Source organism: Scyliorhinus canicula, chromosome 15, assembly GCF_902713615.1.
Source record: "Scyliorhinus canicula chromosome 15, sScyCan1.1, whole genome shotgun sequence".
Classification (NCBI taxonomy): domain Eukaryota; kingdom Metazoa; phylum Chordata; class Chondrichthyes; order Carcharhiniformes; family Scyliorhinidae; genus Scyliorhinus; species Scyliorhinus canicula.
This window is the reverse complement of record NC_052160.1, coordinates 119,196,579-119,223,178: the sequence shown is the minus strand read 5'-3', so window position 1 is coordinate 119,223,178 and position 26,600 is coordinate 119,196,579. Positions and strand designations below refer to the sequence as shown.

The 26,600-nt window shown below is 42.4% G+C and overlaps 1 protein-coding gene across 9 annotated transcripts; it reads right to left on the bottom strand.

Annotated features, from left to right (window-relative positions):
• Nucleotides 1–1,071: 1,071 nt before the first annotated feature.
• LOC119978003 (proline/serine-rich coiled-coil protein 1-like) lies at nucleotides 1,072–26,557 on the bottom strand. 9 transcript variants are annotated; one of them, XM_038819295.1, is made up of 12 exons: nucleotides 26,397–26,523; nucleotides 25,825–25,933; nucleotides 24,745–24,867; nucleotides 21,591–21,696; nucleotides 21,302–21,434; nucleotides 17,515–17,582; nucleotides 13,087–13,144; nucleotides 11,871–12,465; nucleotides 11,393–11,552; nucleotides 10,711–11,049; nucleotides 10,468–10,564; nucleotides 1,072–3,242 (listed from the first exon to the last, which is right to left on the bottom strand). In XM_038819295.1, exons 6-12 carry the CDS (start codon nucleotides 17,534–17,536, stop codon nucleotides 3,239–3,241), a joined length of 1,275 nt encoding a protein of 424 aa, XP_038675223.1. In that variant the 5' UTR covers nucleotides 17,537–17,582; nucleotides 21,302–21,434; nucleotides 21,591–21,696; nucleotides 24,745–24,867; nucleotides 25,825–25,933; nucleotides 26,397–26,523; the 3' UTR covers nucleotides 1,072–3,238. The 9 variants fall into 9 exon arrangements, with proteins under 9 accessions (XP_038675223.1, XP_038675225.1, XP_038675224.1 ...); XM_038819297.1 differs by lacking the exon at nucleotides 25,825–25,933 and having other exon boundaries at nucleotides 26,397–26,557; XM_038819296.1 differs by lacking the exon at nucleotides 21,302–21,434.
• Between the last annotated feature and the right edge of the window lie 43 nt (nucleotides 26,558–26,600).

Sequence of the window (26,600 nt, the reverse complement as noted above, 5' to 3'; positions counted from 1 at the left end):
TAACAGAGCATCCCGATGGCAGGGTGAAACAGAAATGTGGCGCTGCGGGATGAAGAAACCCGCCCATGTTTTTTCAAAGTGGCAGAGAAGCTCAAGTCCAAGCAGCAAATTTAAGCAGTAAAGTCGGATTAAAGTGATCACTTTAGTTAGAGCTGGCAGTGATCTCCTTCTGTGCTGCCATGAATTAAACAATCATTGAGGTTGAGGTGCAAGTGTAACATCAATGTATATCTATCCATGACAGTACAATGAACACAACCAAACCACCAATCTCAAGGAAATTGCTCAAACATTTAGCCATAAATTGACTGGAAGTGACTATCTCCACCCTTCCTCAGATTTTATACCCATCCCTTCTGAAGGGGGTGATTTCTTAGAAAGTACACTTCCATATAAAGTGACATGTCACCCAGTCAGTCAGATACCAACTAAGCCAACTGGGGGCACCTACACCTGTCTTTTCTGTCCTGCCACAATTGGGTTCCCTCACTATCAGCATGGATTGTAGATTTTTAGGTTGTGATTGACAGTTCCAAGTAACACTACTGAAACAGATTATCTGGTTATTTATCTATGTCTGCACATATTCCCTACAATACAAAATGACTACATTTTGCTGTCAAACACTTTGGAACACTTGAGGTCATGCAAGTTCTTTTATATACTTTCGTACTTATATATTCCCGTACCAGCCTCCCAGAACAGGCGCCAGAATGTGGCAACTAGGGGCTTTTCACAGTAACTTCATTTGAAGCCTACTTGTGACAATAAGCAATTTTCATTTCATTTCATACTGCCAGCTCTGGAGCACCCTTGTGTTTCCCATTTGACAGGGCAGTCTTTGTGTAATGTGATGGAGCATCACAATTTTTGCCTCATCTTTACAACCAAGTAATGGTTTCCATGGGAGAGTTCTTGTCAATGAAAGAGAAACTAGCTGATTTCCCACCTCAATTGTAGCCAAACAAGAGCTGCCCTGACCACACAGCATATAGTTTGCATGTGACTGTGTGAGGAGACACATGACACTTTGACCGTATTAAATAGAAGTTATAAATGAAAGAACCACAATAATGTTATAAAATACATTTACTGAGGCTTTTAAAACATGTTTGATGAATAATAGGTTTTATTACAAAATGAATCACAATGTGTTGCTTAACACCAAAATAGAAGCAAAAGGTTTAATAGAAATGTATCGAAACTTTACAAAGATCATTCTCACATCTGTTTTTTCAGATACTTCCCTTTTCAGAATATAGCAAGACTTATTTTCTTCTTTTAGTGTGTGTGTGTGTATATATATTCATGAAACAGGACACAAGGCAGAAAGGCAACTACTTGGTCAAACTTGGAAAAAAAGTAGCAGATTCTGTTCCCTGATGAACATTAGTGAACCGGCTGAGTTCTATGGCCATCAAACAACATTCCAAAAATCTGTCTATTTCAGCCTTAAATGCATTCAATGATGGAGCATCCAGTCGTCATGGGTATAGAATTACAAAGAGGCACAATCCCTGAAGTGAAGTAATGTATCCTAATTTCAGTCCTAGATGATCAGCCCCTTATCCTGAGGCCATATGTTTTAGATTCTCTGACCAGTAGAACAATTTCTCAGCATCTACCCTATAAAGCCACTTCAGAATCTTTTATATTGCAATGAGGTTGCTTCATTATTCTAAACTCCAGAGATAAGACCAATAAGCTTCTCATCATTAAGCTACCCCTCATACTGGGGACCAATTTAGTGAACCTTTGTTGTACCACCAATGCTGTATATCCTTCCTTAAATATGGAGATCTAAACTGTGGTGGTCTCACCAAAACTCTGTACAATTGCAATTGGAGGTTTTATTCCTGTACTCCAATCCCATTTGCCTCTCTAACTGCTTGCTGTACCTGCTTGTTTTGTGCATTCCTTGCAGCAGCACATACACGTCTCTTTGAACATCGACATTTACAAGTTTCACAACTTTAAAATATTTTGTTTTCTATTTTTATGATCAAAATGAATAACGTCATACTTCTCTGCATTATATTCAACTGCCATCTAGTTTTAGTTTTCATTCACTAACCTTCCGATATCTCTGTGCAGCCCATGTCCTCCCCACAGTTTGCCTTTTCACCTAGGATTTGTATTCAGCAAACTTAGATATTACTGTCTCTTCATCCAAGCCATCGGTATAGATAGTATATAACTGGAACCCAAGCACGGATATTTGCAGCACTATTTAGTCACAGCCTGCCAACTTGAAAGTGCCTTGTTTATGCCCACTCTTCTTTCTGTCCTTTAACTAATCATCTATTTATGCCAATATATTACCCCAACTCCATGAGCCCTTATCTTTGCCTATTAACATTGTGTAGCACTTTCTCGAATGCCCTTTTAAAATCCAGGCTTTTAATATTACAATTACTGGTTCCCATTTATCTACTCTACTAGTCGTATCCTCAAAACAAATTTATCGAACAGAATTTTCCCTTAGTAAAAAACCATGTTGACTTGCTCTAATCACACTGTATTTTTCTACGTGAACTGTTAAGACTTCCTCGATAACAACTTCCAGCATTTGCCCAACAACTGATAGGCTAACACGTATACTGTTCCCCATTTTCTTTCTCCCTCTTTTTGAAAAGTGGTGTAACATTTGTTAACTTCCAATTTTGGAAAATCATAGTTAGCTGCAGATAGATTTACAGTCCTAGGATGTAGGCTATCAGGACCCAGGGATTTGTCAGATTTTAATCCCTTAAAACAAAGAGATAGGAATCCCCATGTGCATTATAGTCTCAGATTTTACAAATACATTTTCTCTGGTCTCCAAATGGTTCCAATACTACTTTTGTGGGATTGAAGTTGCAGTCAAACCAAAAGTTATAAAGTTGGAGTTTTTAAGATGAATTTTCACAATTCAGAATTTGTGGTAGCACTGAAATAATCAGAAATTTGAGATTCCCCCCAAAAATATCAAGGATAAAGTCACTTTTCATCTGAAGTTATTAACACCGAGTAACCTTTCAGTGAAATATCAGAGAAAGCTTTGAAACTTCATCTACTTTAAATTTACTATCTTGTGAACTGAAGTGTTCAGTCGTTTCCACATATACATCATCTCCCTTACAAGACCACAACATTCCACAGTAAAGTTTGAATAAATTTGGATGTACACAGGTTGGTTAGAGTCAAGAAAGGCCATCCCTCAGATTTAGTATTTGTTGAACCCCTGAATGAAAAAAAATCATCTGAAAAAGAAAGCAAACTTTAATTTAGAAACTGCAGACAAAGCTATACACAAGATTATATTTAAAAGTGGTAATATCCTGTTCCATAGAATTTAAAACAGCAATGCTGCATATATCTGCAGAATGTTTAGCACATACACTAGGTGAAGCAAGAATGTTTTGAATAACCTACATAACATTATGAACATTACATTTGGTTTCAAACCTTTTTAATTTATGCCATCTCTACCATGTGTAGGATAAATGATACACAGCAGGAGGAAAAGCAAACCTTTTTATGTTGGGTTTTTATTAAAGAGGTAGTAGAACATAAGAACATTATAAGAACTAGAAGCAGGAGTAGGCCATCTGGCCCCTCGAGCCTGCTCCACCATTCAATGAGATCATGGCTGATCTTTTGTGGACTCAGCTCCACTTTTCGCCCCTAACACCTTAACCCTTAATCCCTTAATCCCTTTATTCTTCAAAAAAACTATCTTTATCTTAAAAACATTTAATGAAGGAGCCTCAACTACTTCACTGGGCAAGGAATTCCATAGATTCACAACCCTTTGGGTGAAGAAGTTTCTCCCAAACTCAGTCCTAAATCTACTTCCCCTTATTTTGAGGCTATGCCCCCTAGTTCTGCTTTCACCCGCCAATGGAAACAACCTGCCCGCATCTATCCTCTCTATTCCCTTCATAATTTTATATGTTTCTATAAGATCCCCTCTCATCCTTCTAAATTCCAACAAGTACAGTCCCAGTCTACTCAACCTCTCCTTGTAATCCAACCCCTTCAGCTGTGGGATTAACCGAGTGTATCTCCTCTGCACAGCCTCCAGCGCCAGTACATCCTTTCTCAGGTAAGGAGACCAAAACTGAACACAATACTCCAGGATGGCCTCAGTAACACCTTATACAATTGCAGCATAACATCCCTAGCCTTAAACTCCATCCCTCTAGCAATGAAGGACAAAATTCCATTTGCTTCTTAATCACCTGTAAACCAACTTTTTGCGACTCATGCACTAGCGCACCCAGGTCTCTCTGCACAGCAGCATGTTTTAATATTTTATAATTTAAATAATAATCCCTTTTTTTGTTATTCCTACCAAAATGGATAACCTCATTTGTCAACATTGTATTCCATCTGCCAGACCCTAGCCCATTCACTTAAGCTATCCCACTCCCTCTGCAGACTTCCAGTACTCTCTGCATGTTTTGCTTTACCACTCATCTTAGTGTCGTCTGCAAACTTGGACACATTGCCTTTGATCCCCAACTCCAAATCATCCATGTAAATGGTGAACAATTGCGGGCCCAATAGTGATCCCTGAGGGATACCACTAGTTACTGATTGCCAACCAGAGAAACACCCATTAATCCCCACTCTTTGCTTTCTATTAATTAACCAATCCTCTATCCTTGCTAATACTTTACCCTTAATGCCATGCATCTTTATCTTATGCAGCAATCTTTTGTGTGGCACCTTGTCAAACGCTTTCTGGTAATCCAGATATACCACATCCATTGGCTCCCCATTATCTACCGCACTGGTAATGTTCCTCAAAAAAATTAAACTAAATTAGTTAGGCACGACCTGCCCTTTATGAACCCTTGCTGCATCTGCCCAATGGGACAATTTCCATCCAGATGCCTCGCTATTTCTTCCTTAATGATAGATTCCAGCATCTTCCCTTCTACCGAAGTTAAGCTAACTGGCCTATAATTACTCGCTTTCTGCCTACCTCCTTTTTTAAACAGTGGTGTCACGTTTGCTAATTTCAAATCCACCGGGACCACCCCAGAGTCCAGTGGATTTTGGTCAATTATGACTAGTGCATTTGCAATTTCCCTAGGCATCTCTTTTAGAACTCTGGGATGCATTCCATTAGGGCCAGGAGACCTGTCTACACTTAGCTTGCCCAAGTTTGCACGCTTAGCTTGTCTATCACTGCCCCCTTAGTGATAACAATCATCTCAAGGTCCTCGCCTGTCATAGCCTCATTTCTATCAGTCACTGGCATGTTATGTCTTTCACTGTGAAGACCAACCCAAAAAACCGGTTCAGTTCCTCAGCCATTTCCTCATCTCCCATTATTAAATCTCCCTTCTCATCCTCTAAAGGACCAATATTTACCTTAGCCACTCTTTTTTTGTTTTATATATTTGTAGAAACTTTTACTATCTGTTTTTATATACTGAGCAAGTGACTCTCATAATCTATCTTTCTCTTCTTGATAGCTTTTTTAGTATCTTTCTGTTGCCCCCTAAAGATTTCCCAGTCCTCTAGTCTCCCACTAATCTTTGCCACTTTGTATGCTTTTTCCTTCAATTTGATACTCTCCCTTATTTCCTTAGATATCCACGGTCGATTTTCCCTCTTTCGACCTTCCTTCCTTTTTGTTGGTATAAACCTTGCTGAGCACTGAGAAAAATCGCTTGGAAGGTTCTCCACTGTTCCTCAACTGTTTCACCATAAAGTCTTTGCTCCCAGTCTACCTTAGCTAGCTCTTCTCTCATCCCATTGTAATCTCCTTTGTTTAAGCACAAAACACTAATGTTTGATTTTACCTTCTCACCCTCCATCTGTATTTTAAATTCCACATATTGTGATTGCTCCTTCTGAGAGGATCCCTAACTATGAGATCATTAATCAATCCTGTCTCATTACACAGGACCAGATCTAGGACCGCTTGTTCCGTCGTAGGTTCCATTACATACTGTTCTCGGAAACTATCGCGGATACATTCTATAAACTCCTCCTCAAGGCTGCCTTGACCGACCTGGTTAAACCAATCGACATGTAGATTAAAATCCTCCATGATAACTGCTGTACCATTTCTACATGCGTCCGTTATTTCTTTGTTTATTGCCTGCCCCACCATAATGTTACTATTTGGTGGCCTAGTTAGCATAAAACAATCCCAATCTCCTGTTTCTGGTAAAATCGTTCCTCTACTTCAATGTTTTCTGTTTAAAATGTGATTTAATTGTTCATGAATTTCAGCTGTCTATGTTTTAGGTACCATGTCATTTCGATGTTGAGAAATTTAAAATATTCTGAGCAACTTTCAAGACTAGTTCTATTAGATCTAAATTTGTAGTATATTCTATTAATTATAGTTCGTCCCATGGGCAGCGATTAGATCATACCAGATGAGGGAACAGGACATGTCTTACATTGAATATTTTATATTTCATGCTATTAGTTCTGAACCCATAAATGCAAATACCTCAGTAACACTAGTGTAATGCGCAGCTTCCGTTCTGGCAGAAAGTACTGGATAAGAATTACATTTTTTGTAAATCTTGCTCATATTTCTAAAATGTGTATGAAAATTCAATGGTAAAATGCTGGTAAAATAGAAAAAAATCTTGCCTTTACACTACACCTTTCTTGCCACATGATGCTGCACAGGCTATTGCTCCAATGTAAGGAAATTAGACAGCCAAGTTGTACAGAACAAGGCCCCACAAACAGACTCCAGAACTGCATTGAAGCATAAGCGTAATTTTAAGTCAAGACTCTGGAGCAGAACTTAAATCCACAACTTTGACTTAGATGAGAATATTAGCACTGAACTTCACAATACTGAACTTCACAGTACTTCACAATGCAGATCTTTCCAAAAATTGTAGCATCACACAAACAAGTGACAAGCTTTAAGTGAAGCAAAACTTTTACATGAAATGCTAGACTGATCTCAGTACAGAAGAACAAATGACTAAATGTGATGGATATGAAAATACAAAACCAAACATTAATGCTAAGTGATGCGAAAATAGTTCAGTAAAATTTGTGCAACTTTACTTAAATAAATAAAAATGGGGATCTATATGCAGATCTAGTCCACAATGACAGAATGAAAATCACCCCATCCCACGCACCAGTTACTAGTGAGTATGCATGGTTTCCCCTTTCAGAGAGTTGTAAAGATGAAAATGGAAAAATGCTGAATAGGGGTTGTGTTTATGTGACAGTCTGCAGCCTTTAACAAGGTAATCAAAGCTTCTTGCAATATCTGTCCACTGTTATCCAGTTGGCTGGAACAGCACTCACCCAAATCTATTTTTAAATTATTCATCCATCCTCAAAGAATCACCTGCAATGGCTTCTTTTCCCACTCCTGCACCATTACCTCTGGTGCTCACCAAAGAGACATATTCGGTATCCTCGATTGGCCACCCCTCATGAACATCATCCACCCCTCATGAACATCAGCCCAAAATACAGTGCCAGTTTCCACAAGAATACCAACGATATTCCGTTCTACCTTACCGCATCTATCGACTCCTCCATTGTCTCAAATGTGTCACCCTGATTGTCCAACTGGATAAGAAAAGATTTCCTCCAACTAAATACTGTAAAGACTAAAACCAGTGTCTTCTGTCTCTGCCACAGACCCCATTCCCTTGTAACTAACTCACCTCATTTTCCCTGGTCACTGTCTGAGGTGGAACCAGACTATCAGGACCTGTTTCATCTTTGACCCCAGGCTGTGCTTCCAATCATCTGTCGTTACTTTCAGAGGCCACCTGTTTCCATTTCCATAACCTTTCCTGATTCTGGCCCTGGCTCAGATTATTTGCTGATGAAAACCTCATCTATGCATTTGTTACTTCTGGACTTAATGAAATTAAACAAATTCCCGGTTGGTGCCCCATGTCCTACTTTCTAGAAACGTGAAGGCATCCAAAATTCTGATGCCCATATCCTAATTTGTATCAATTTGTCCCAATCATCTATCACCCCATTGCTCATTGATCTATAACTGGTTCCTAGTCAAGAACACCAGAGACCTTGCTCCTCCCTATCTCTGCAATCTCCTCCAGCTCTACAACCCTCTAAGATAACTGTGCTCCTCCAATTTTGGCCTGTTGCCCATCCTAGATTTAAATTGCATCATCATTTGTAGTTTACCTTCAGCTGCAAAGGCCCCAAGCTCTCAAATTTCCCCCCTAATTCACCTAGTCTTTCTTCCCAATCATTAATCTTTCTGGTCATCTCCCCAAATATACATGTGGTTTGGTATTTCATACATTGCTTCACAATACCAATGAAGTGCTTTCAGAGGTTTGATGTGAGAAGATGCTGCAAGTTGTTGTTGATGTCTGTGCAGTAGGTAAAAGGTAATTTGCTGAGGTCAAATGTCACTGCTGTTAATTCAACTGACAATTTGATTAAATGCCTTATTTAACTGGTTGCAGATTTTACTGGTGTTTGGTGGATAACAAATCGGACTATTTTTCTCCCTCGCCCCTTAATGTACTGGTTTAAATTATAACTAGTGGTAAAAGCTTCATAATTATTCACATGAGCTTCGCTACTAATGCATGACCTTTTTGCTGAAGATAAATTAACTCTCATTTGCTGAGCGTCTGCCAAACCAAGATCATAGATTATCATAGCATTTACAGTGCAGAAGGAGGCCATTCGGCCCATCGAGTCTGCACCAGCTCTTGGAAAGAGCACCCTACCCAAGGTCAACACCTCCACCCTATCCCCATAACCCAGTAACCCCACCCAACACTTAGGGAAACTTTGGACACTAAGGGCAATTTATCATGGCCAATCCACCTAACCTGCACATCTTTGGACTGCGGGAGGAAACCGGAGCACCCGGAGGAAACCCACGCACACACGGGGAGGATGTGCAGGCTCCGCACAGACAGTGACCCAAGCCGGAATCGAACCTAGGACCCTGGAGCCGTGAATCAATTGTGCTATCCACTGATGACCAATTAATGTCTGTAATGCTAAACTCAAATCTAGAAAATGACTAAATACTAAGAGTTAGTGAGCCAGAATAAAACTGTTAAAATTTGGAACTCAAATTTACTCATGCAGCAGCTCACAAGTTTGTAGCTGTCTACCACAAATATGATTGTGCTGTTTAGCGTTTTAATCTGGCTGGCACTTGAGGTCAATGCTCAAGTACTTCCAGTGGAAATCCAGATAAATTAGGTGTTTGCTAGTTGTAATCAATATCAAGCTCCTGGTCAAAATACCTACTATTAATATTTTGCATCTTTAACAAGCATGATGATACATGCTCAACACATGCAGTTGTCCCTCGTTTACAATTTGGATTTTCGACATAAAAATTGCAGTTACGATGGTAAAATTGGCAAATTAAAAGATTTAGAATATAACTTGTGCTCTCGCAAAATGTATACATCTCAAAAGTTTGCACTTTACCAAAAAATAAAGCAACTGGCAAGGTTCATGTTTTCCTCACAGTCGCACAGAAATTTAAAAAAATAAATTTAGAGTACCCAATTCATTTGTTCCAATTAAGGGGCAATTTAACATGGCCAATCCACCTACCATGCACATCTTTGCGTTGTGGGCGAGGAGCCCACGCAAACACGAGGAGAATGTGCAAACTCCACACTGACAGTGACCCAGAGCCGGGATCGAACCTGGGACCTCGGCACCATGAGACAGCAGTGCTAATCACTGCGCCGCCATGCTGCCCCTACAGTAGCACAGACACTGCATGAAACTTTGCATCTCACCATTTTGTGCCTCAATTAAAACTACAGCCACAACTACAACCTTTTCTTCCTTAAAACAAAACCCAGTGTGTAATCATGAATTGAATTGGACTCTTTGAATATAACATGTTCTCCAGTACTTCAACAGGAAATTATTTCCTTTGTATCAATTTTGTCTTGAAAATCAGAGAAGACCAACAAGTACTCTTTACTTTTTCCAACTAAACTATAAGAATAATGCGGGAAAGTAATTGTTTTGAATGAATCAACTGATAGTGGGCTGCATGCACGAATAAGACACAGCATTAACAAATTTGTCGTCCCACTCAGTTAAATTGGTTGTATTCTTATCTACAAATCAAGATTGAGGATTCAAACCTCACATCAGCATTTGTGCAACACGTAGTCAAGACTGAAGCAGCTGTATGATCAGACATGCCATTCTTCAGATGGGACATTAATCTAGAACCTTAGCCACCTTTTATATAAATGATAAGGTTCAATAGAACTACTTACAGAGATTATGGAGTTCTTGTGGTTCCTTGGTCAATATTCAACTCTTAAACACTATCAAAATAGATTAACCAGTCTTTTCTGTTTCATTACTTTCTCTGGGTACCTTGCTGTATGCATACAGAATAGCACAGATTTTAAGCAATTTGTATTAAGCAAAACAATGAGATGTTTCGCAGATATAGTTCAATTCAACTCATTACACTTTAAGCAATTGAGGAAACATTACCTTTTTACAACATTACTTGAAGTTGTTTTCTTGGGTGGAGTCCTATTTTGGTTTGCTGAAGCACTTACACCAGAATTCAGATGTGTAGTGGAAGCAACTAAAAGAAACAGAAAAACAATTGACAATATATAGTGAGGCAGAAATCTGAACACACTATGCCACTAGAAAACCTCTCCTTATTTAATATTGGAATTGCCTCATAATTGTAGAAACGGTTCAAAATAAAAAGAAAAAAAAATTCACCTGTGGTTTTGAGTTGCCTTTCTGATCCCTTCCCTTTAAGCACAGCTGTACTGGCCCTTTCAATTTTGTTTCCTGTGCGAATAGATGAGACAGATCCAGGTCTCAAACGATTTCCAGGAGTAATCAGCTTGCTTGGTGGTTGTATTCGACTGCTCATCTCTGTGCTGGTAACTCTGTTAGCACTTGGAAGTGGCTTCAGATTATCAGTAGAGGGTTTAAAAGAGATTGATGAACTAGGCATCTTTCTCTCGGATATCATTGGTGCTTTATCTGTACCTTGTTTGTTGCGAAACATAGTACTCTTTCCAGAGGGATTTACCGGGTTGTTTAATGATGTACCTTTTACAAAAATAAAAACCATTACATTTTCTTCCCTCCTACAATTGCCTGGGTGCAGGTCATGCAGCAGGCATTTACAATTTAATTCCACTTTAACACCTTTTGTTATTATACAACAAGTTACTGCAAAATCAAAACAACAGAAATATACAAAATACAAATGGCAATATTAAATGAAATTACGGCAGCTTGACTGACTATAGTGTTAACATTTTCTGGGGTGCTTAAATGCTAAAATGTTGGTATAAATATCAGCTATTTTTTTAAAAGCATAATAACATTGGGTTAATCACTTTTTTCTGCACGTATAATGCAAAGTACTAAAATGGTTTCATGTACCTACTTTTGGTTTGCTTCAGATTCCTGGTTGAGGCCAACGGTGCATGCAGTGAATCCTTTTTAGGATACTGGTAGGGTTTGGATGGAGATATTGAATGCATGTTTCCTTTTCTGTTAAAACTAGATGGAAGTTTCAAACCAGATGGTCTGGTAAGCACCGACTCCTACAAATAAAAGCAAAGAAAAATATTTATGAATACAGAAGGGAAAGAAATGGGAAAATGTGCTTTTTCCCAGGAATCAATTGATGTTGGGTTAAAATTAGTAATAAGGCAGCAAAAACAAGTGCTATTATAACAAATATTTAGTTGGTAGTAGCTAGTTTGTTATTATGGGAAATGAATTACTAAAGTACAAACTAATTTCCTATTGCAAGGCACAGTATGCTTAGACACGGTTAATATTTTAGTAATTCTACTATTAAGTGCATAAATGGTATTTCTGTATCTAATTTAAGCTCAAAACTAAGTGAAATATAGCACCTTCTTAACAGCAGCTTCCTCTCTTTCTGCAGATAGGTTACCTTCCTTTGATAGATTTGGTTTGTCAGCGGTTACTTGTTCAGACTCACTGGTCAACTCTGTTCTGCAATTGGCGATTTGAGGTTCATTAGTATGTGCTTTTCCAGTGTTAGTGATTGGACTATATTCATTTGCAACCTGAAGATTCACAGAAGGAAGAAGAGCTTTATTTGGACTATCCAATACAAAAAATGTATCTCTCCTTGGACTTCGCGGGCTTTTCTTACATGGTCTCTCATCTTGTAGAAGTCTGATTTTCGCTTTGGGTTCTTTTTCTAATTTTAATCGGTCATTTCCACTTCTTCCCTGTATTTTTGCATTTTCCTTTTCCTTCAAAGCACATTTTTCAAACTGATTTGCCAGGCGATTTGCTTCCTTCACGATTTCTACAAGTTTTTCAGCACTAAGGGGACTCCACTTCAGCACGCTTTCGTTTGTTTTCTGCTGGTTTCCATTGTTACTGTTCACATCGATTCCCATAGCAACACACCTCTCAGAGTTTCTGGCCGGGCCAATGAAGACTTCCTCGGGATCAGTTTCAAGCAATGATTCTTGGCTGTACAAGCATAAACATTTGAACTGAATACAGGTTAAAGCAGGACAATTTACTTGCTCAATAATTGAAGAACTGCCCAAACCCATAAAAAAATTCTAAAAAACATATGATCCTTTGAGAAAAATACATTTGAAGGGAGGTGCAGTTATACAAAGACCAAAACAGAATTTTTTAAAAATGCAAGTGTTAAAAATCTTAAACAAAAACAAGATACAAGAAGTCAGACAGCGCCTGAAAGGAAAAGACATGTTAATGTTTCAGGTATGGTACTGCAAAGGAAAAAATCCAGAAACATTAACTATAGTCAATTCTTCATGAAAGGAAGGGGAAGTAAGAGGACACCTTCCTTGGCACTGCTCAGTGTCAGAAGAGTACAACGGGCACCTACAAAGAGTGCAAGCTATATAGAAAAACTTACAATTCAAAACAAAAAAAAAACAATCTCCTGATTTGGGTGCTTGGTTTAGATAACGGCAATTAGAACATGGTCCAAAAACTAAAACAGACAAAAATGTATTCCCGAAGTAATATGCACTATAAATATACTTGAAAATAAAAAGTAATTTTAAAAGTTATTGCCCCTTCAAATAAAGTTATACTTCTTGACAAAGCCCACCTTACCTTTCAGTTGGGAAACTTATTCCAAAATCAAACGTTTCTTCAGTTATAAAGTTAACATCTAACAGGAAAAGAAAAAGGTTTCATCTTGTGTTGAGCTACTCTACAAATATTACCCACAATATCTTTAAACACGAGTTTCAGAATTTACAACAGTCTACATTCCGAAGTAATTCACTGTGTGAAGCATTTTGACATTTCATTATGAAAATACACAAAATGTATTTAATCAAACTCAAAGAATCAGTGAGGGAGCTTACATTTACAAATCATTGACATACTCAAGATGTGACAAGGCAGTTTGCAAACCAAGATTTAAAACAGTCACTCTTGCTGTGTGGGCAAGCAATGCATCCAGTATTACACAGCAAGGTTCCAAAAGAAAAGTGAATTAATGAATTGACCATGTAAATGGTTTTGGTGGTGAGGGGTGAAGGGAGGATGCTGGCACTAGGAATTCTCTACATTTCTAGTGATGTCATGACATAGATGCCTTAATGTCTAAATGAGCAGGCAGACAAGTGCTCAGTTTAACGTCCCATTGAAAGTCAATTCAGTGCTCCATTAATTCTGCATGGAAGTGCTAACCTGTATTACATTATTACATGGCTCCCTTAGTCACCCCCACTCTCTCCGCATTGGCCGCCCAGTGGTAGAACAGAAGGTTACCACTTGGATCCCCAGGTACCTGAACTTGATTTGGGTTACTTTGAACGGTAGTTCCTCCAGCTCCACTCTCCCCTCGGTGGTTTAAACAAGAAGACTTTGCTCTCAAGTTGAGTTTGTAACCCGAGAAGGCACCGAGTTGCCTGAGGAGTCTGGTTATCTTTCCCATGCTGGCTAGGGGGTTCGACAGAGGAACAGGTTATCCGCGGAGTGAGACTCTATGCCCTCTGCCCCTTTTCGAATGCCCATCCACCAATCTGCTGATCTAAGGGCAATGGCCAGCGACTAAATTGCAAGTGCGAACAGGAGCAGGGGAAGTGGGCACCCTTGCCTCGTTCCCATGTGCAGCCACAAGTATTTGGAGCTGGTGCCATACGTCCGTATGCTCGCCATAGAAGTACTGTATAGTAGCCTGACCCACATGGTAAATCCCACTCCAAACCCAAACCATTCAAGCACCTCCATTAGATACCTCCACTCTACTAAAGGCTTTCTCAGCATCCAGGGAGACAATCACCTCTGGTGTCTTCTCCATGGATGGGGTCATAACTACGTCTGATGTTCACTTTTAGTTATCTTCTCTTAACAAACCCGGTCTGATCTTCCGCAATCACATCTGGCAGGCAGTTCTCGAGTCGCCTCACCAGAACTTTCGCTTTTCAAGTCAGTATTCAATGGGAGGAAAAGGGGATTAAGACACTAAAAGATTTGCTTCTTCGGGGTCGGTTTGCAGGATTGAAGGAGCTGGAAGCAAAGTATGGGCTGGAGCAGGGGGAAATGTTTAGATACATGCAGGTTCGAGATTTTGCCAGAAAGGAGATACAGAGCTTCCCGGTGGAGCCGGCCTCCACATTGCTGGAGGAGGTGCTGACGACAGGGGGACTAGAGAAGGGGGTGGTGTCAGCAGTTTACGGAGCTATATTGGAAGAGGAGAAGGCACCACAAGAAGGGATCAAAGCAAAGTGGGAGGAAGAGTTGGGAGAGGATATGAAGAAGGGGTTCTGGAGTAAGGTGCTCCGGAGAGTGAATGCCTCCACCTAGTGCGCGAGGTTGAGACGGAGACAGCTGAAGGTGTTATACAGAGCACACCTCACGAGAGTGAGGATGAGCCGATTCTTTAAAGGAGTAGACGATGTGTGTGAATGTTGCAGGCGGGGGGGCCGCTAATCACGTTCATATGTTTTGATCCTGTCCAAAGCTAGAGGATTACTGGAAGGAGGTTTTTAGGGTAATTTCTAAAGTGGTGCACATGAAACAGGACACGGGAGGCCATATTCTGGGTGTCGGACCAGCCAGGGTTGGAAACGGGTGCGGAGGCAGATGTTGTAGCCGTCGCCTTGTCGATCGCCCGAAGGTAGATGCTGATAGGTTGGAGAGCAACCTCTCCACCCTGTACCCTGGCGTGGAAGGGGGACCTGTTGGAATTCTTGACTCTTGAGAAGGTTAAGTTTGAACCAAGGGGATGGATTGAGGGGTTCTACAATTCATGGGCATTATTCGTTCTGCACTTTCAAGAACTAGATAACATCGAACATTAGTTGGGGCATGTGGGTGGGAGGGTTGGGAGGGAGGGGGTCTGTGTGTGTTAATGGCACCTATGGCTGATCCCTAATTTATTTTTGTCATTTGTGTGTGTGAACATGCAGGCTATTGTTTGGGGTTTGGTGGGAGGATGGGATTGTTGTTATTGATATGCAGATTTACCTATTTGTTACTGATTATTGTTGGTGGGTATAGATTCGGGAGAAAATTTGAAAAAGGAGAATAAAAATTTTTTTTAAATAAAAAAGAGTTGGGTCTGTATGGTCCACACTCTGTCAGGTCTTGTCTTTCTTAGAGATCAACGAGATAGAGGCCTGTGCCAGCGTGGGGCCCCTAAGACAGTGAGTCATTGAACATCTCCCGCAGGATCAGGGCCAGCGCTGCTCAGAATTCTTTGTAAAAGTCTGCTGGGAACCTGTCCGGTCCTGGTGCTTTCCCTGATTGCATGGAGTTGACACACTCCATGATTTCACCCAGAGTCCGAGTGGTGCTTCCAGCGCCCGTTTCTTGTCCTCCCCCACCACTGGTATGTCCAGTCTGTCAAGGAACTGTTCCATCCCCAAGGGCCCCCCTGAGGGCTCGGAGGTGTATAGCCCTCGGTAAAAGTTCGTAAAGGCCTTAGTGACCTTATTTGTGTCCGCTACTATCTTACCGTTACTGTCCCTAATCTGAGCTATCTCTTTTGCGGCGGCCTGTTTTCTTAACTTGTGTGCTAGCTCGCGGCTGGCTTTGTCTCCATGTTCATAGAAGGCCCCCCTTGTGGAGGTCAAATTTTACAGCTTTTTCCTTTGCTCCAGCAGTTCCACGGTTGGGGTCATGGAATACTGCCGATTCACCTCCAGTATGGAGCCGATCAGCCGCTGCTTGGTTTCCCTCTGCCCCCGTCCCGGATTTCCCCCCTAATCTCAGCCTTCAGTGCCTCCCAAAACGTGGAGGGTGAGACCTCCCCATTCTGGTTGCAGAACACACAATTGTTGATGGCATGAGATATTTTAGTGTTAAATTCCTTTTTGGCGAGAACAGCTGTATCCAGCCTCTGGGGGGGGGGGGGGGGGGGGGGGGCGTTGGGCTTGTTCCTTCTCCAGCCCACATCCATGTGAGGCGGCACATCGGACATTATGATTGCTGAGTATTCTACCTTTGTGACGGCTGGAAGCACTCTTCCCTACTACAAAAAAGTTTATCCTCGAGTAAGTCCATACCAGCCTCCCCGAACAGGCGCCGGAATGTGGCGACTGGGGGCTTTTCATAGTAACTTCATTTGAAGCCTACTTGCGACAACAAGCAAAATTTCATTTTCAGGAGAATTATTTTTCGCCGCAGGTGGTGGAACCTCCACAGATCTACCTCCTCCCAATCTGCTCCATGAAGGTGTTTAGTTCGTGTGCCATGTCTGTCAGGTTACCTGTCCTGGAGTTGGATCTGTCGAGCCCAGGTCTTGTACAATTAAAAGCGACCACCATGATCTGTCGGTGGGTGTACAAATCCTGGATTTCAGCCAGTTTTCATGACAAACTCCGCGTCATTCCAGTTCGGAGCATATATTTTTACCCAAACTACTGGGACGCCCTCCAGGGTCCCACTAACCCTAATGAATCACCCCCACGGGTCCGTTACTATGTTCATCGCCGTGAATTACGGTCTCCCCCCCCACCCTCCTGCGGGATTAACCATACTCACCTTATGAGCCAAGTACTGTCCGATCGGACCTGCCCGCATTTTTGGGCCATTCAAAATGGCCAACATTCTCACTGTTATGTTTTTCGATGTCCAGAAAGTAATAATTCAAGACTGTGTTTATATAGTAGTGATTGCTTTACTTGATCATTATACAGTAAAATTAATTGTGGAACCTTGTGGCTTCATTCTTTTAGTAAATAATTGTTTGACTTTTTCTTCAAACGTTAATGATCGCTACAGAGATCGTAAAAATAAGTAGTAAATTATTGGATGAGCCCATTTTTATATGGGCTGGATGAAAGAGAATCAGGCAGGTAATCAATGGTTTAGTTGAAATAACTAAATGAAAAAGAAGCAAGAAAGGTACAGCTGAACACTTTATTGCAAGACGGGTTGAGGTAGGAAGTGATGTTGTGGAGATGGAAATAAGCGTTTTTGTAATGGATAACAGATTGGAAGCTCAGCTCAGAATTGAAGAGGAAACTGCAATTACAACAGGTATTGTTCAACTCAAGACAGCAAACATGCAAGTGTTGCAATTACCATCATTAGTTGGCAGATTCATTCTGGCGTTCAAAGCGAGTTTCCAGTCAGCTCAATAAATGCTTTAACTGAAAAAGGAAAAGAAACAAGTTAGGCTAATGCAAGTAAAAACAAAGTTTAATATTGATTAACTTAAGAAAAAAGACGTTGTGCCACTTATTCCATCAGTCACTATAAAACTATTTTTATGGATTTGTTTTCCAAAGGATTGAGAATTAATTATTTTGAAAGTAAAAAATAAGGTATAAATCAGATGAGAAGTTAAAAAAAAAATCTGGTGCACAACACCCCAACTATTGCAGCCTAGAGGACAGTATTCTCACCGAATCAATTATCCCAAGACAACACAAGTTCAAAGCTTCTTTTTCACCATCACTTCTGTATTTGAAGTAGCATCTGACTAGTCAGATCTAACTCCATTGTAAAAGAATGGCAGTTTCACAACGTAATTAATTTTCAAACCAGAGTTTAACTCGTTTAAGAATTTAGCATCCCGCAACAGTAAAAAGTAGTTTAATGGATATTCGGCAAGATCTTAAAGTTTTCATTATCATTTAAAACTGGGACATTTCGAAGCAGCAGCGTCTTTTTTAATGACATAGTTCAAAAAGAATCTTTGAAATGATGTAAAGGAGCAGAAATAGGCCACTCGACCCATCGAGTCTGCTGCACCATTGAATGAGATTATGGCTGATCTGATATAATCCTCAACTCCACTTACCCACCTCATCCACATAAACCCTGTAGCCTTGAAAAGAAATGAAAATCACTTGTCACAAATCGGCTTCAAATGAAGTTACTGTGGAAAGCCCCATGTCACCACATTCCGGCACCTGTTCGGGGAGGCTAGTACAAGCCTTACTGGTTAAAATAGACCATAAGACATAGAAGTAGATGATCCCTGCACTCCTATGTTGCTTAGACAACCAACAGAAGGCACCTCAAAACACTGGAGAAGTACAATCAGCAGTGCCTTTGCAAGGTCCCCCAAATATGGTGACAAAAAAGGCAGTCCAACAGCAGTATCCTTTCCTAAGCCAGCTTGACCAGATGGGGAGGCCATATTATTCATATGCCCTACACGAGAATTCCAAGGCAGCTGTTCTACGGAGCAGGGGAGTGCCCGGGAGAATGGCGCAGGCGCTTTCGAGATCATAGAATTTACAGTGCAGGAGGCCATTTGGCCCATTGAGTCTGTACCAGCCCTTGGAAAGAGCACCCCACTTAAGACCATGCCTCCACCCTATCCCCGTAACCCAACCTACCCTTTTTGGACACTAAGGGCAATTTGGCATTGCCAATCCACCTAACCTGCACATCTTTGGACTGTGGGAGGAACTGGAGCACCTGGAGGAAACTCACACAGACACGGGGAGATCGTGCAGACTCCGCACAGTGACCCAAGCCGGGTATCGAACTTAGGACCCTGGAGGTGTGAAACAACTGTGTTAAACATTGTACTATCACAAATCCCTCAGAGCATCCCTGAAGAGGTCAAACGTACTTGCTCGTTCACTAGAGGCCCGGCTTGAAGCCAACCAAGATGGAAAAGGCTCAAGAGGGGTTTGGGGGGGGGGGGGGGGGGGGGGGTGGGGGAAAGAGAAGGCGAATACACAGGCTGTGGCAGGAAGCAGGGTGATAGCAATTAACACTGCCATCTCATAGCACCAAGGACCCAGGTTTAATTCCAGCCTCAAGTGACCGTGGTGTTTGCACATTCTACCCACGTCTGCTTGAGTTTCCTCTGGGTGACCCTGTTTCCTCAGAGTAGGCTTGATATGCCAAACAGCTTCATTCATCACAGTAGGAATTCCAGAACAGGTGGTTAGAGCGCACAAATGACCGACCTACAGTCCTTCAAGCACCACCTGCTGCGCTGTACATAGACTCCCTGCAGCGTAGGAGGCCATTTAGCCCATCAGGTCTGCACCAACCCTCTGAACAAGCAGCCAATCGTAGGCCCACTCCCCCCACAGGCTTGGACTGCAGGAGGAAAGCGGAGCACCCGCACAGACAGCGGGAGGACCTGCAAACTCCACAGTCACCCAAGATCGGAATTGAACCCGGGTCCCTGGGACTGTGAGGCAGCAGTGCTAACCACCGTGCAGGGCAGGGCTCGCCAGCCATCCCAGCACAATTCACCCCCCTCCCCAGGGACTGGTTTAGCTCACTGGGCTAAATCGCTGGCTTTTCAAGCAGGCCAGCAGCACGGTTTGATTCCCGTACCAGCCTCCCCGGACAGGTGCCGGAATGTGGCGACTAGGGGCTTTTCACAGTAACTTCATTGAAGCCTACTCGTTACAATAAGCGATTTTCATTTTTTTCATGGGCTGCCTGAGAGATGCTCTGGGTGCAGAGAGAACAAGTGTCGGTGATGAACCTCCTACCTGGCCAAAGGAGTTGGGGGGGTTAGAGAGACAGAGCTCGGCCGCTTCAGTTCACACTCAAGTTTCCCCAAAGCATAAAAGAACGTCGAACAAAACCCCACGTCTATCAGCCGCCCCCCGAACTACTCCGACCAGCCTCACCCACACCTCGGAACAGGGCCCTCCTCGATCGCAAGCTTGTTTACGTTCTGCTGCCCGCGGTCAGAAAGGGGCGGGGCCACATTCAAACCACCCCACGTGATCCTACACGGCGCCTCCGATTGGTCGGGATGCCCGGGGCAAACGGACGTCTTCAATAACACGAAGATTCGATTCTTGCCGTCCATCAAAAAGCAACTGCAATCCCCACACGTCCTCAATAAAATCCAGCATTGTTGTATTCCTACCCCCCTTCCGTTTCCCGATGTCTCGAGGCCGGGTGGGTGGGAAATGCATGTTCTCACTTTTCATTGGTCCAAACCGTGGCGCGCTGATTGGTCATGGGTGACGTCGGTCATCTCGCAGGCGGTTGGCCAGCGGCTTGAAATGTTCCAGCGCGTGCGCAGTGACGGTGGGCGGGACTTCCCCCAGGGAGGCAGACCATTGCGCAGCTTATGTACCAATCAGAAACCTCATCCCGCCCACTTCCCTGCGCGTGCGCGGTGACGGTGGGGCTATTGCCTCTCTCCCACAACCCCCCCCCCCCCCAACCAAGGGAGGCAAACCATTTAACGGCTTATGTACCAATCAGAGACCTCGCCTCACCCACTTGCCCTGCGCGTGCGCGGTGACATGCAGCTGGGGCTCGGTTGCCAATTAACCACAGTAAGAAGTCTTACAACACCAGGTTAAAGTCCAACAGGTTTATTTCAAACACTAGCTTTCCGAGCACTGCTCCTTCCTCACCTGTTGAACTTTAACCTGGTGTTGTAAGACTTCTTACAGTGCTCACCCCAGTCCAACGCCGGCATCTCCACATCATGACAATTAACCACGCTGCAGCCTTGCTGCTGTATGAAGCAGACGGCAAATGTGGCTCTCAATACATTTTATTTGTTTTTAAAATTTATGATGTGGATGAAATTTATGTTCGTGATTTTTTTCTCCAGAACCAGTTTGGCCTTTGTTGAAAACAAGTTATGCCCAACATGATAACATCATTTTGCGGGAGAAAGTCTGCCATTGGAAAGCAAAGACTTGCATTTACATAGCGCCTCTCCCGACCACCAGACTTCTCAAAGCGCTTTGTGGTCGATGCAGTACTTTTTGGATTGCAGTCCCCGTCGTAATGTAGACCAGCGTAATGTAGTCCCAGAGACAGTGAAGGAATGGCAAATGCGACTTTTCACAGTAACTTCATTGCAGTGTTAATGTAAGCCTACTTGTGACAATAAAAAGAATATTATTATATTTCCACTCACCGCCCTGATTTGGAAATATACCGCCACTTTCTTCACTGTCGCTGGGGCAACATCCTGGAACTCCCTTGAGTGTACCTACACCTCATGGACTACAGCGGTTCAAGAAGGCAACTCACCACCATCTGAAGGGCAACTAGGGATGGACAATAAATGCGACCTGAATTTAAAAAAACATCCTCAGTGAAGTACAACACACAGCAATGTGATCAGAAGTCTGTTTCGCGATGTTGATTGAGGGACATATATTAGGACACCAGGGATAAACTCTTGGTTTCCTTCAAATATGTACCATAGGATCTTTTACATCCATCCGAACAGACCGGTTGGACCTTGGTTTAATGTTGCATCCAACAGACAGCACCTCCAAAAGTGCAATGATATCTTGAAGTTTCAGCCTAGATGGAGTTAAAAAAAACATATTTTAAATAAATTGCTATCATGCTTAGCTTTACTTTGTAGATGCTGAAATGCTAATGTTTGTATTCAGGTGAACTGTTTGCCTGGGATTATAAAACATAAAATAGTACAGCACAAATGGAGGCCATTCTGCCATTGAGGTTGTACTGGCTCTTTTAAAGAGCAACCCATAAGATCATAAGAAATAGGAACAGGAGTAGGTTGTTCTGCTCCTCGGGTCTCATCCGACAATCTTCATGTCCCCTTTCCTGCCCTTTCCCTGTAACCCTTCATTTTCTCAAAGATCAAGAATTTATTTATCTATCTCCGATTGTGTCCACACAGTTCTCTGTGGTAAGGAGTTCAAAAGATTCACAACCCTCTGAGAGAAGAAATTCCTCCTTATCTCAGACTTAAATTGGCACCCCTTTATTCTCAAACTATGTTCTCTGGTCCTAGACTCTCCAATGAAGAGAAACATCTTCTCATTATTTACCCTGTCAAGCCCCTTAAGAGTGCCATATGCTTCACTGAGATCACCTCTCTTTCTTATAAATTCCAATGAATAGAGTTCCAAACTGTTTAACCTTTGCTCATAAGACAATCCCTCCATACCAGGGATCATCCTCGTGATTTTTTTCTGAACCACCTATAATGAAATAAATCTTTCCTTAAATAAAGGGACTAAAACTGCTCAGTCCTCCAGATATGGTCTCACCAATAACTTGTATTGTTGCAGCAAGATGTCCCTACTCTTATACTACAACCCAACATTCCATCAGCCTTACTGATTATCTGCTGCCCCTGTGTGCTAGTTTTCTGTGCTTCACGCGCAAGTACTCCTAAGTCTCTTTGTGTTGCAGCTTTCTTCAAATTTTCTCTATTTAAATACTGTTTTTTTGTTCTCACTTCCAAAACGAACAACTTCACATTTTCCTACATTATACTCCATTTGCCGACTTTTTGCCCACTTACTTAACCTATCAATATCTCCTTGCAAACGATTTGTATCCCTCTCGCAGCTCGCCTTTCCACCTCTTTTTGTGTTATCTGCAAATTTGGCTGCAGTACATTTGATTTCTTCCTTCAAGTCATTATATATGGTAAACAATTGCAGTCCCAGCACTGATTCTTGTGGAACCCCACTATTTACAGGTCGGCAACCTGAAAAAGAACCCCTTATCCATGTCGTCACACTCCACTGCTCCCTCTCTGCATCCCTGCAATATTTTCTCCCTCAAGTATTTTGATTCTTTAATGTGTAGAATTGCAGCAGTTATTTCATATTTTACATATTGTAATGGCAAATTGAAAGTATGATTTTTCATTTGTAATGCCAAATCTTAAGTTATCTGCATATCACGTTTGTGAGTGAACTGTGGGTAAGCTTTCTATGAACACTGATAACAGTTGGCAATTTAAATAGTTAAACAGTTTGAACCCAAATTTCTTCAGCTGATTTTTAAAGAGTTAATTGTACTTATAGTGTAGGCTTCTACACTCTCGTTACAAAAAAGGGATAGAGGAGAGAAATTGTTTTTTTTACAAAGATAGTACCAGGACTAAGTTCGCAACAATCAGGAATGATTGACCAGGTAAGGATCTTTTGACTAGATCAAAGAAGGCCTGATGAAGGTCTTTAAAATAAGTTGTTCAAAGGAATAGATATAGAGAAGATATTTCCACTTGTGGAGAAGTCCAAAATTAAGGGTTATGATTATAAGATAGTCGTTAATAATCCCCATCACAATCCATCCAAACAAAGTGAAGACAAAAATACAGCATTTCCTGATCAGAGAACCCCTCCACACTGATCTGCACTAATCTATCATATGGAACCTTGGATATTGACTCAGATTGTCTCTTCCTATAACTTGTACTCCATGACCATAAGGACAAAGAAAACAGGTCAAGGGACCATGGGAATCTCATCACATTACATAACACCCCATTGACAGTGGTTATCAATTTCGCAACCTTGGGTCCACAGTGCCAAACGATCTGTCACGTTTTGCAGAACTCAATGCATGCATAGGGAAAGCTGCTGATTCACAAAACAGTCACGGAATAACAAGAAGCTAACTCTTAGGGCCACGATGTTGGTTTATGCGATCTCAGCATTTTGATGCATGACTTTGAAACATGGGACAACTTTCAGCAATCAAGAAATGAAGCTCATCTTCACTATTGCAGTGCATTCTGGGCATTTCATGGAAGGACAAAATGATGAATGTGGCAGTCCACTGAAAGGCAAAACTCTTCAGTATGTTGGTATCCATCAAGTAGAAATGTTGGCTCAGGCACATTTGTAGACAGGAAGATGTTGGCATTCCTAAGGATTTTCTGAATGGCGAGGGTGCCATAGCCAGATTACCAGAAGGACGGTCTAGGTTCTGTGTAAAGTTTTGGTTGCACACCTGGCATGGGAGACAGTAGCCAACAATAGAGCAAGTTTGGCCATAAGTCATGGAGGCCAGCGTGCAACCACCGTGATGATCAGTGGCTACAGTGGCTTGGCAGCAAACACCAACACCGAAAACAATGATACCCAATACCAACTTAATAGGTGGCACTTGTGCCAGAACCTGTCTCTTACAGACTGGTCTCAGCAGCAAAAGTGCACCGTATGAAGTTAGCCCATCCCCAATGGATTTGACATGCTGCATATGTCATTCATCTTACTTAGATGGAAGAATGGCGAATACAATGGAATAATTCCACTGGAGGATTCAGAAGAAACTTTGTCCAGGTAGTGCTGAGAACACGGAACTTGAGATCACTTGGCAATCTTGAAGGAAAATATAGTGTATTTAAGTATATTTAAGGAGTGGATAAATAAGTACATGAAAGAGAAAGGAATAAGGGTTATGCTGAAAGTGTTAGATGAAGCTGATGTGGGAGGACGTATGTGCGGACCATAAACACCAGCATAGATCAGTAGGGCCAAATGGCCTGATCCTGTGCTGTAAATTTTACATAAAATTGTTTTGAGCAAAATAAATAAGGCGTTGTTCACAATTGAAGGACTTTTTTATAGTTCACATTACCTGCTATAGCCAAATTTGTGGATCTTTCAGGATGTTCTGCCTGCATTGAACTGATTGCAAAGAAGGTCAGTCTTAATATAAGTGCTTAAGTTTCCATTCCGTTGTTGGCAGTTCCAGCAAAAACTGTGTGTGAACATACAGGAAGAAGGAATGTGTTAGCATTTCTGTCTGATATAATTTTCCAATCATTTTTATAGCTCCCACCCCTGCCTTCAAGCACCTGGGAAAATTGTCCCCATCTCCTGTTTGTCTTCAGCTATCGCTGTGATTTTGTTACAGGGCAGGGCGAAAAGGCAGCCCCCATGATTACCCCAGCTGGAACAAGCATCAGGCCCCATGCTGTTGTTGTTATTCTGAACCAAATGCCCAGCCAACTGACCTAACCACCTCCCCCACTTCAGCTATCCTTTTCTATTAGGTCACCCCTCACAGTCCAGGGTGACCAACCATCCCTTATCTTATGAGATTGCCCTGTATTTGATGCCATGGTCCCCTGTCCTGGGCTGAATGCTGCCGGCATGCAGTCTTTCCCTGGCGAGGTTGCCAGAGCCAGATGATCAGGGGGACACCCAAAGCCCCGCATCAAAGCTACTTGCACATGTGGCATGTAGGCCATAACCATTGATTCCCACATCTGTAAATCACATATACGCGCAGAAGCCTTTCTCCACCTGCTCCTGCAGTCTCACAGCTCTGGAAACAAAGCCCCACCTACCCCAAAACTCTAACAAACCCACGCCAACCCCACACTCCAACTGACCCCCACAACACTCTAACAGACCCCCAAATACACTCGAACAGACCCTATCCACACCCCAAATCTCTGTAACAGACTCCACCCACTCTCACACACCATAACAGACCCCCACCCACTCCCTCACTCTATAACAGATCTCCACCCACTCCCTCACTCTATAAAGGACCCCAACCAACCCCCACAATATATAATAGACCCCACCCATCACTCCCAACACTCTAAAAGATCCCACTCAACCCCCCACACTCTAACAGACCCTCATCCACCCCCATACTCGAGGACACTGTGGTATGTCTGTTGTGTATATTATTGTATTTACTCACTGTTACTGTTGTTGTGTTGATGTTGTTGGCTCCGCCTCTCTGAGAAGATATATAACCCATGGATTCGGGACAGCCTCTCAGTGAGGGAGGAGCTACTGATGGGCACGTTCTACCGGATTAAAACCACAGTTCTTGTTAACTACCGTTTCGACTGGATTGATTGGTATCAGACACCCACCCCAACGCCCCACATTCTGTAACAGACCCCAACCCATCACCCCCACATTCTGTAACATACCCCAACCCATCACCCCCACTCTATAACAAATCCCAACCCACCACCCCCAACAGATCTCACCCAGCTTCCCACACTCTAAGATCCCCATGCACCCCCCCACACTCGATTAGACCGCCACCCACCCCAACCCCCACTCTAACAGACCCCCCCCCCGCTATACTCTAACAGACCCCCCCCCCCCCCGCTATACTCTAACAGACCCCCCCCCCCCCCCCCCGCTATACTCTAACAGACCCCCCCCCCCCTATACTCTAACAGACCCCCCCCCCCCCCCCCCCGCTATACTCCAACAGACTCCCGCCCACTCCAACAGACCCTCATGCCCGGGTGTCACCTTGCCTCCGAGCTCTTTCCAGCCTGCAGGATTTGCTGAGTGTTGTAACCTCTCAATTTTCTCTCTCTCTCTCTCTATTCCTGATCATGCTTCCATGCTGAAACAGGCACTGTGGCAGTCTCCAGATATATATATTTTTTAACAATAAAAAAAAACACGTGATGACAATGGGCGAAAATTGCAGCCCCGCTGTAAAAGAAAAAG

Coding starts and splice junctions, on each gene's coding strand:
- LOC119978003 (XM_038819297.1), bottom strand. CDS start 17,536: ATGAATCTGCCAACTAATGATG. Junction 13,145..17,514: donor GAATCTGCCAACTAATGATG/GTAATTGCAACA, acceptor TTTTCCTGTTAG/ATGTTAACTTTATAACTGAA. Junction 11,050..11,392: donor GAATCTGAAGCAAACCAAAA/GTAGGTACATGA, acceptor TTTTTGTAAAAG/GTACATCATTAAACAACCCG.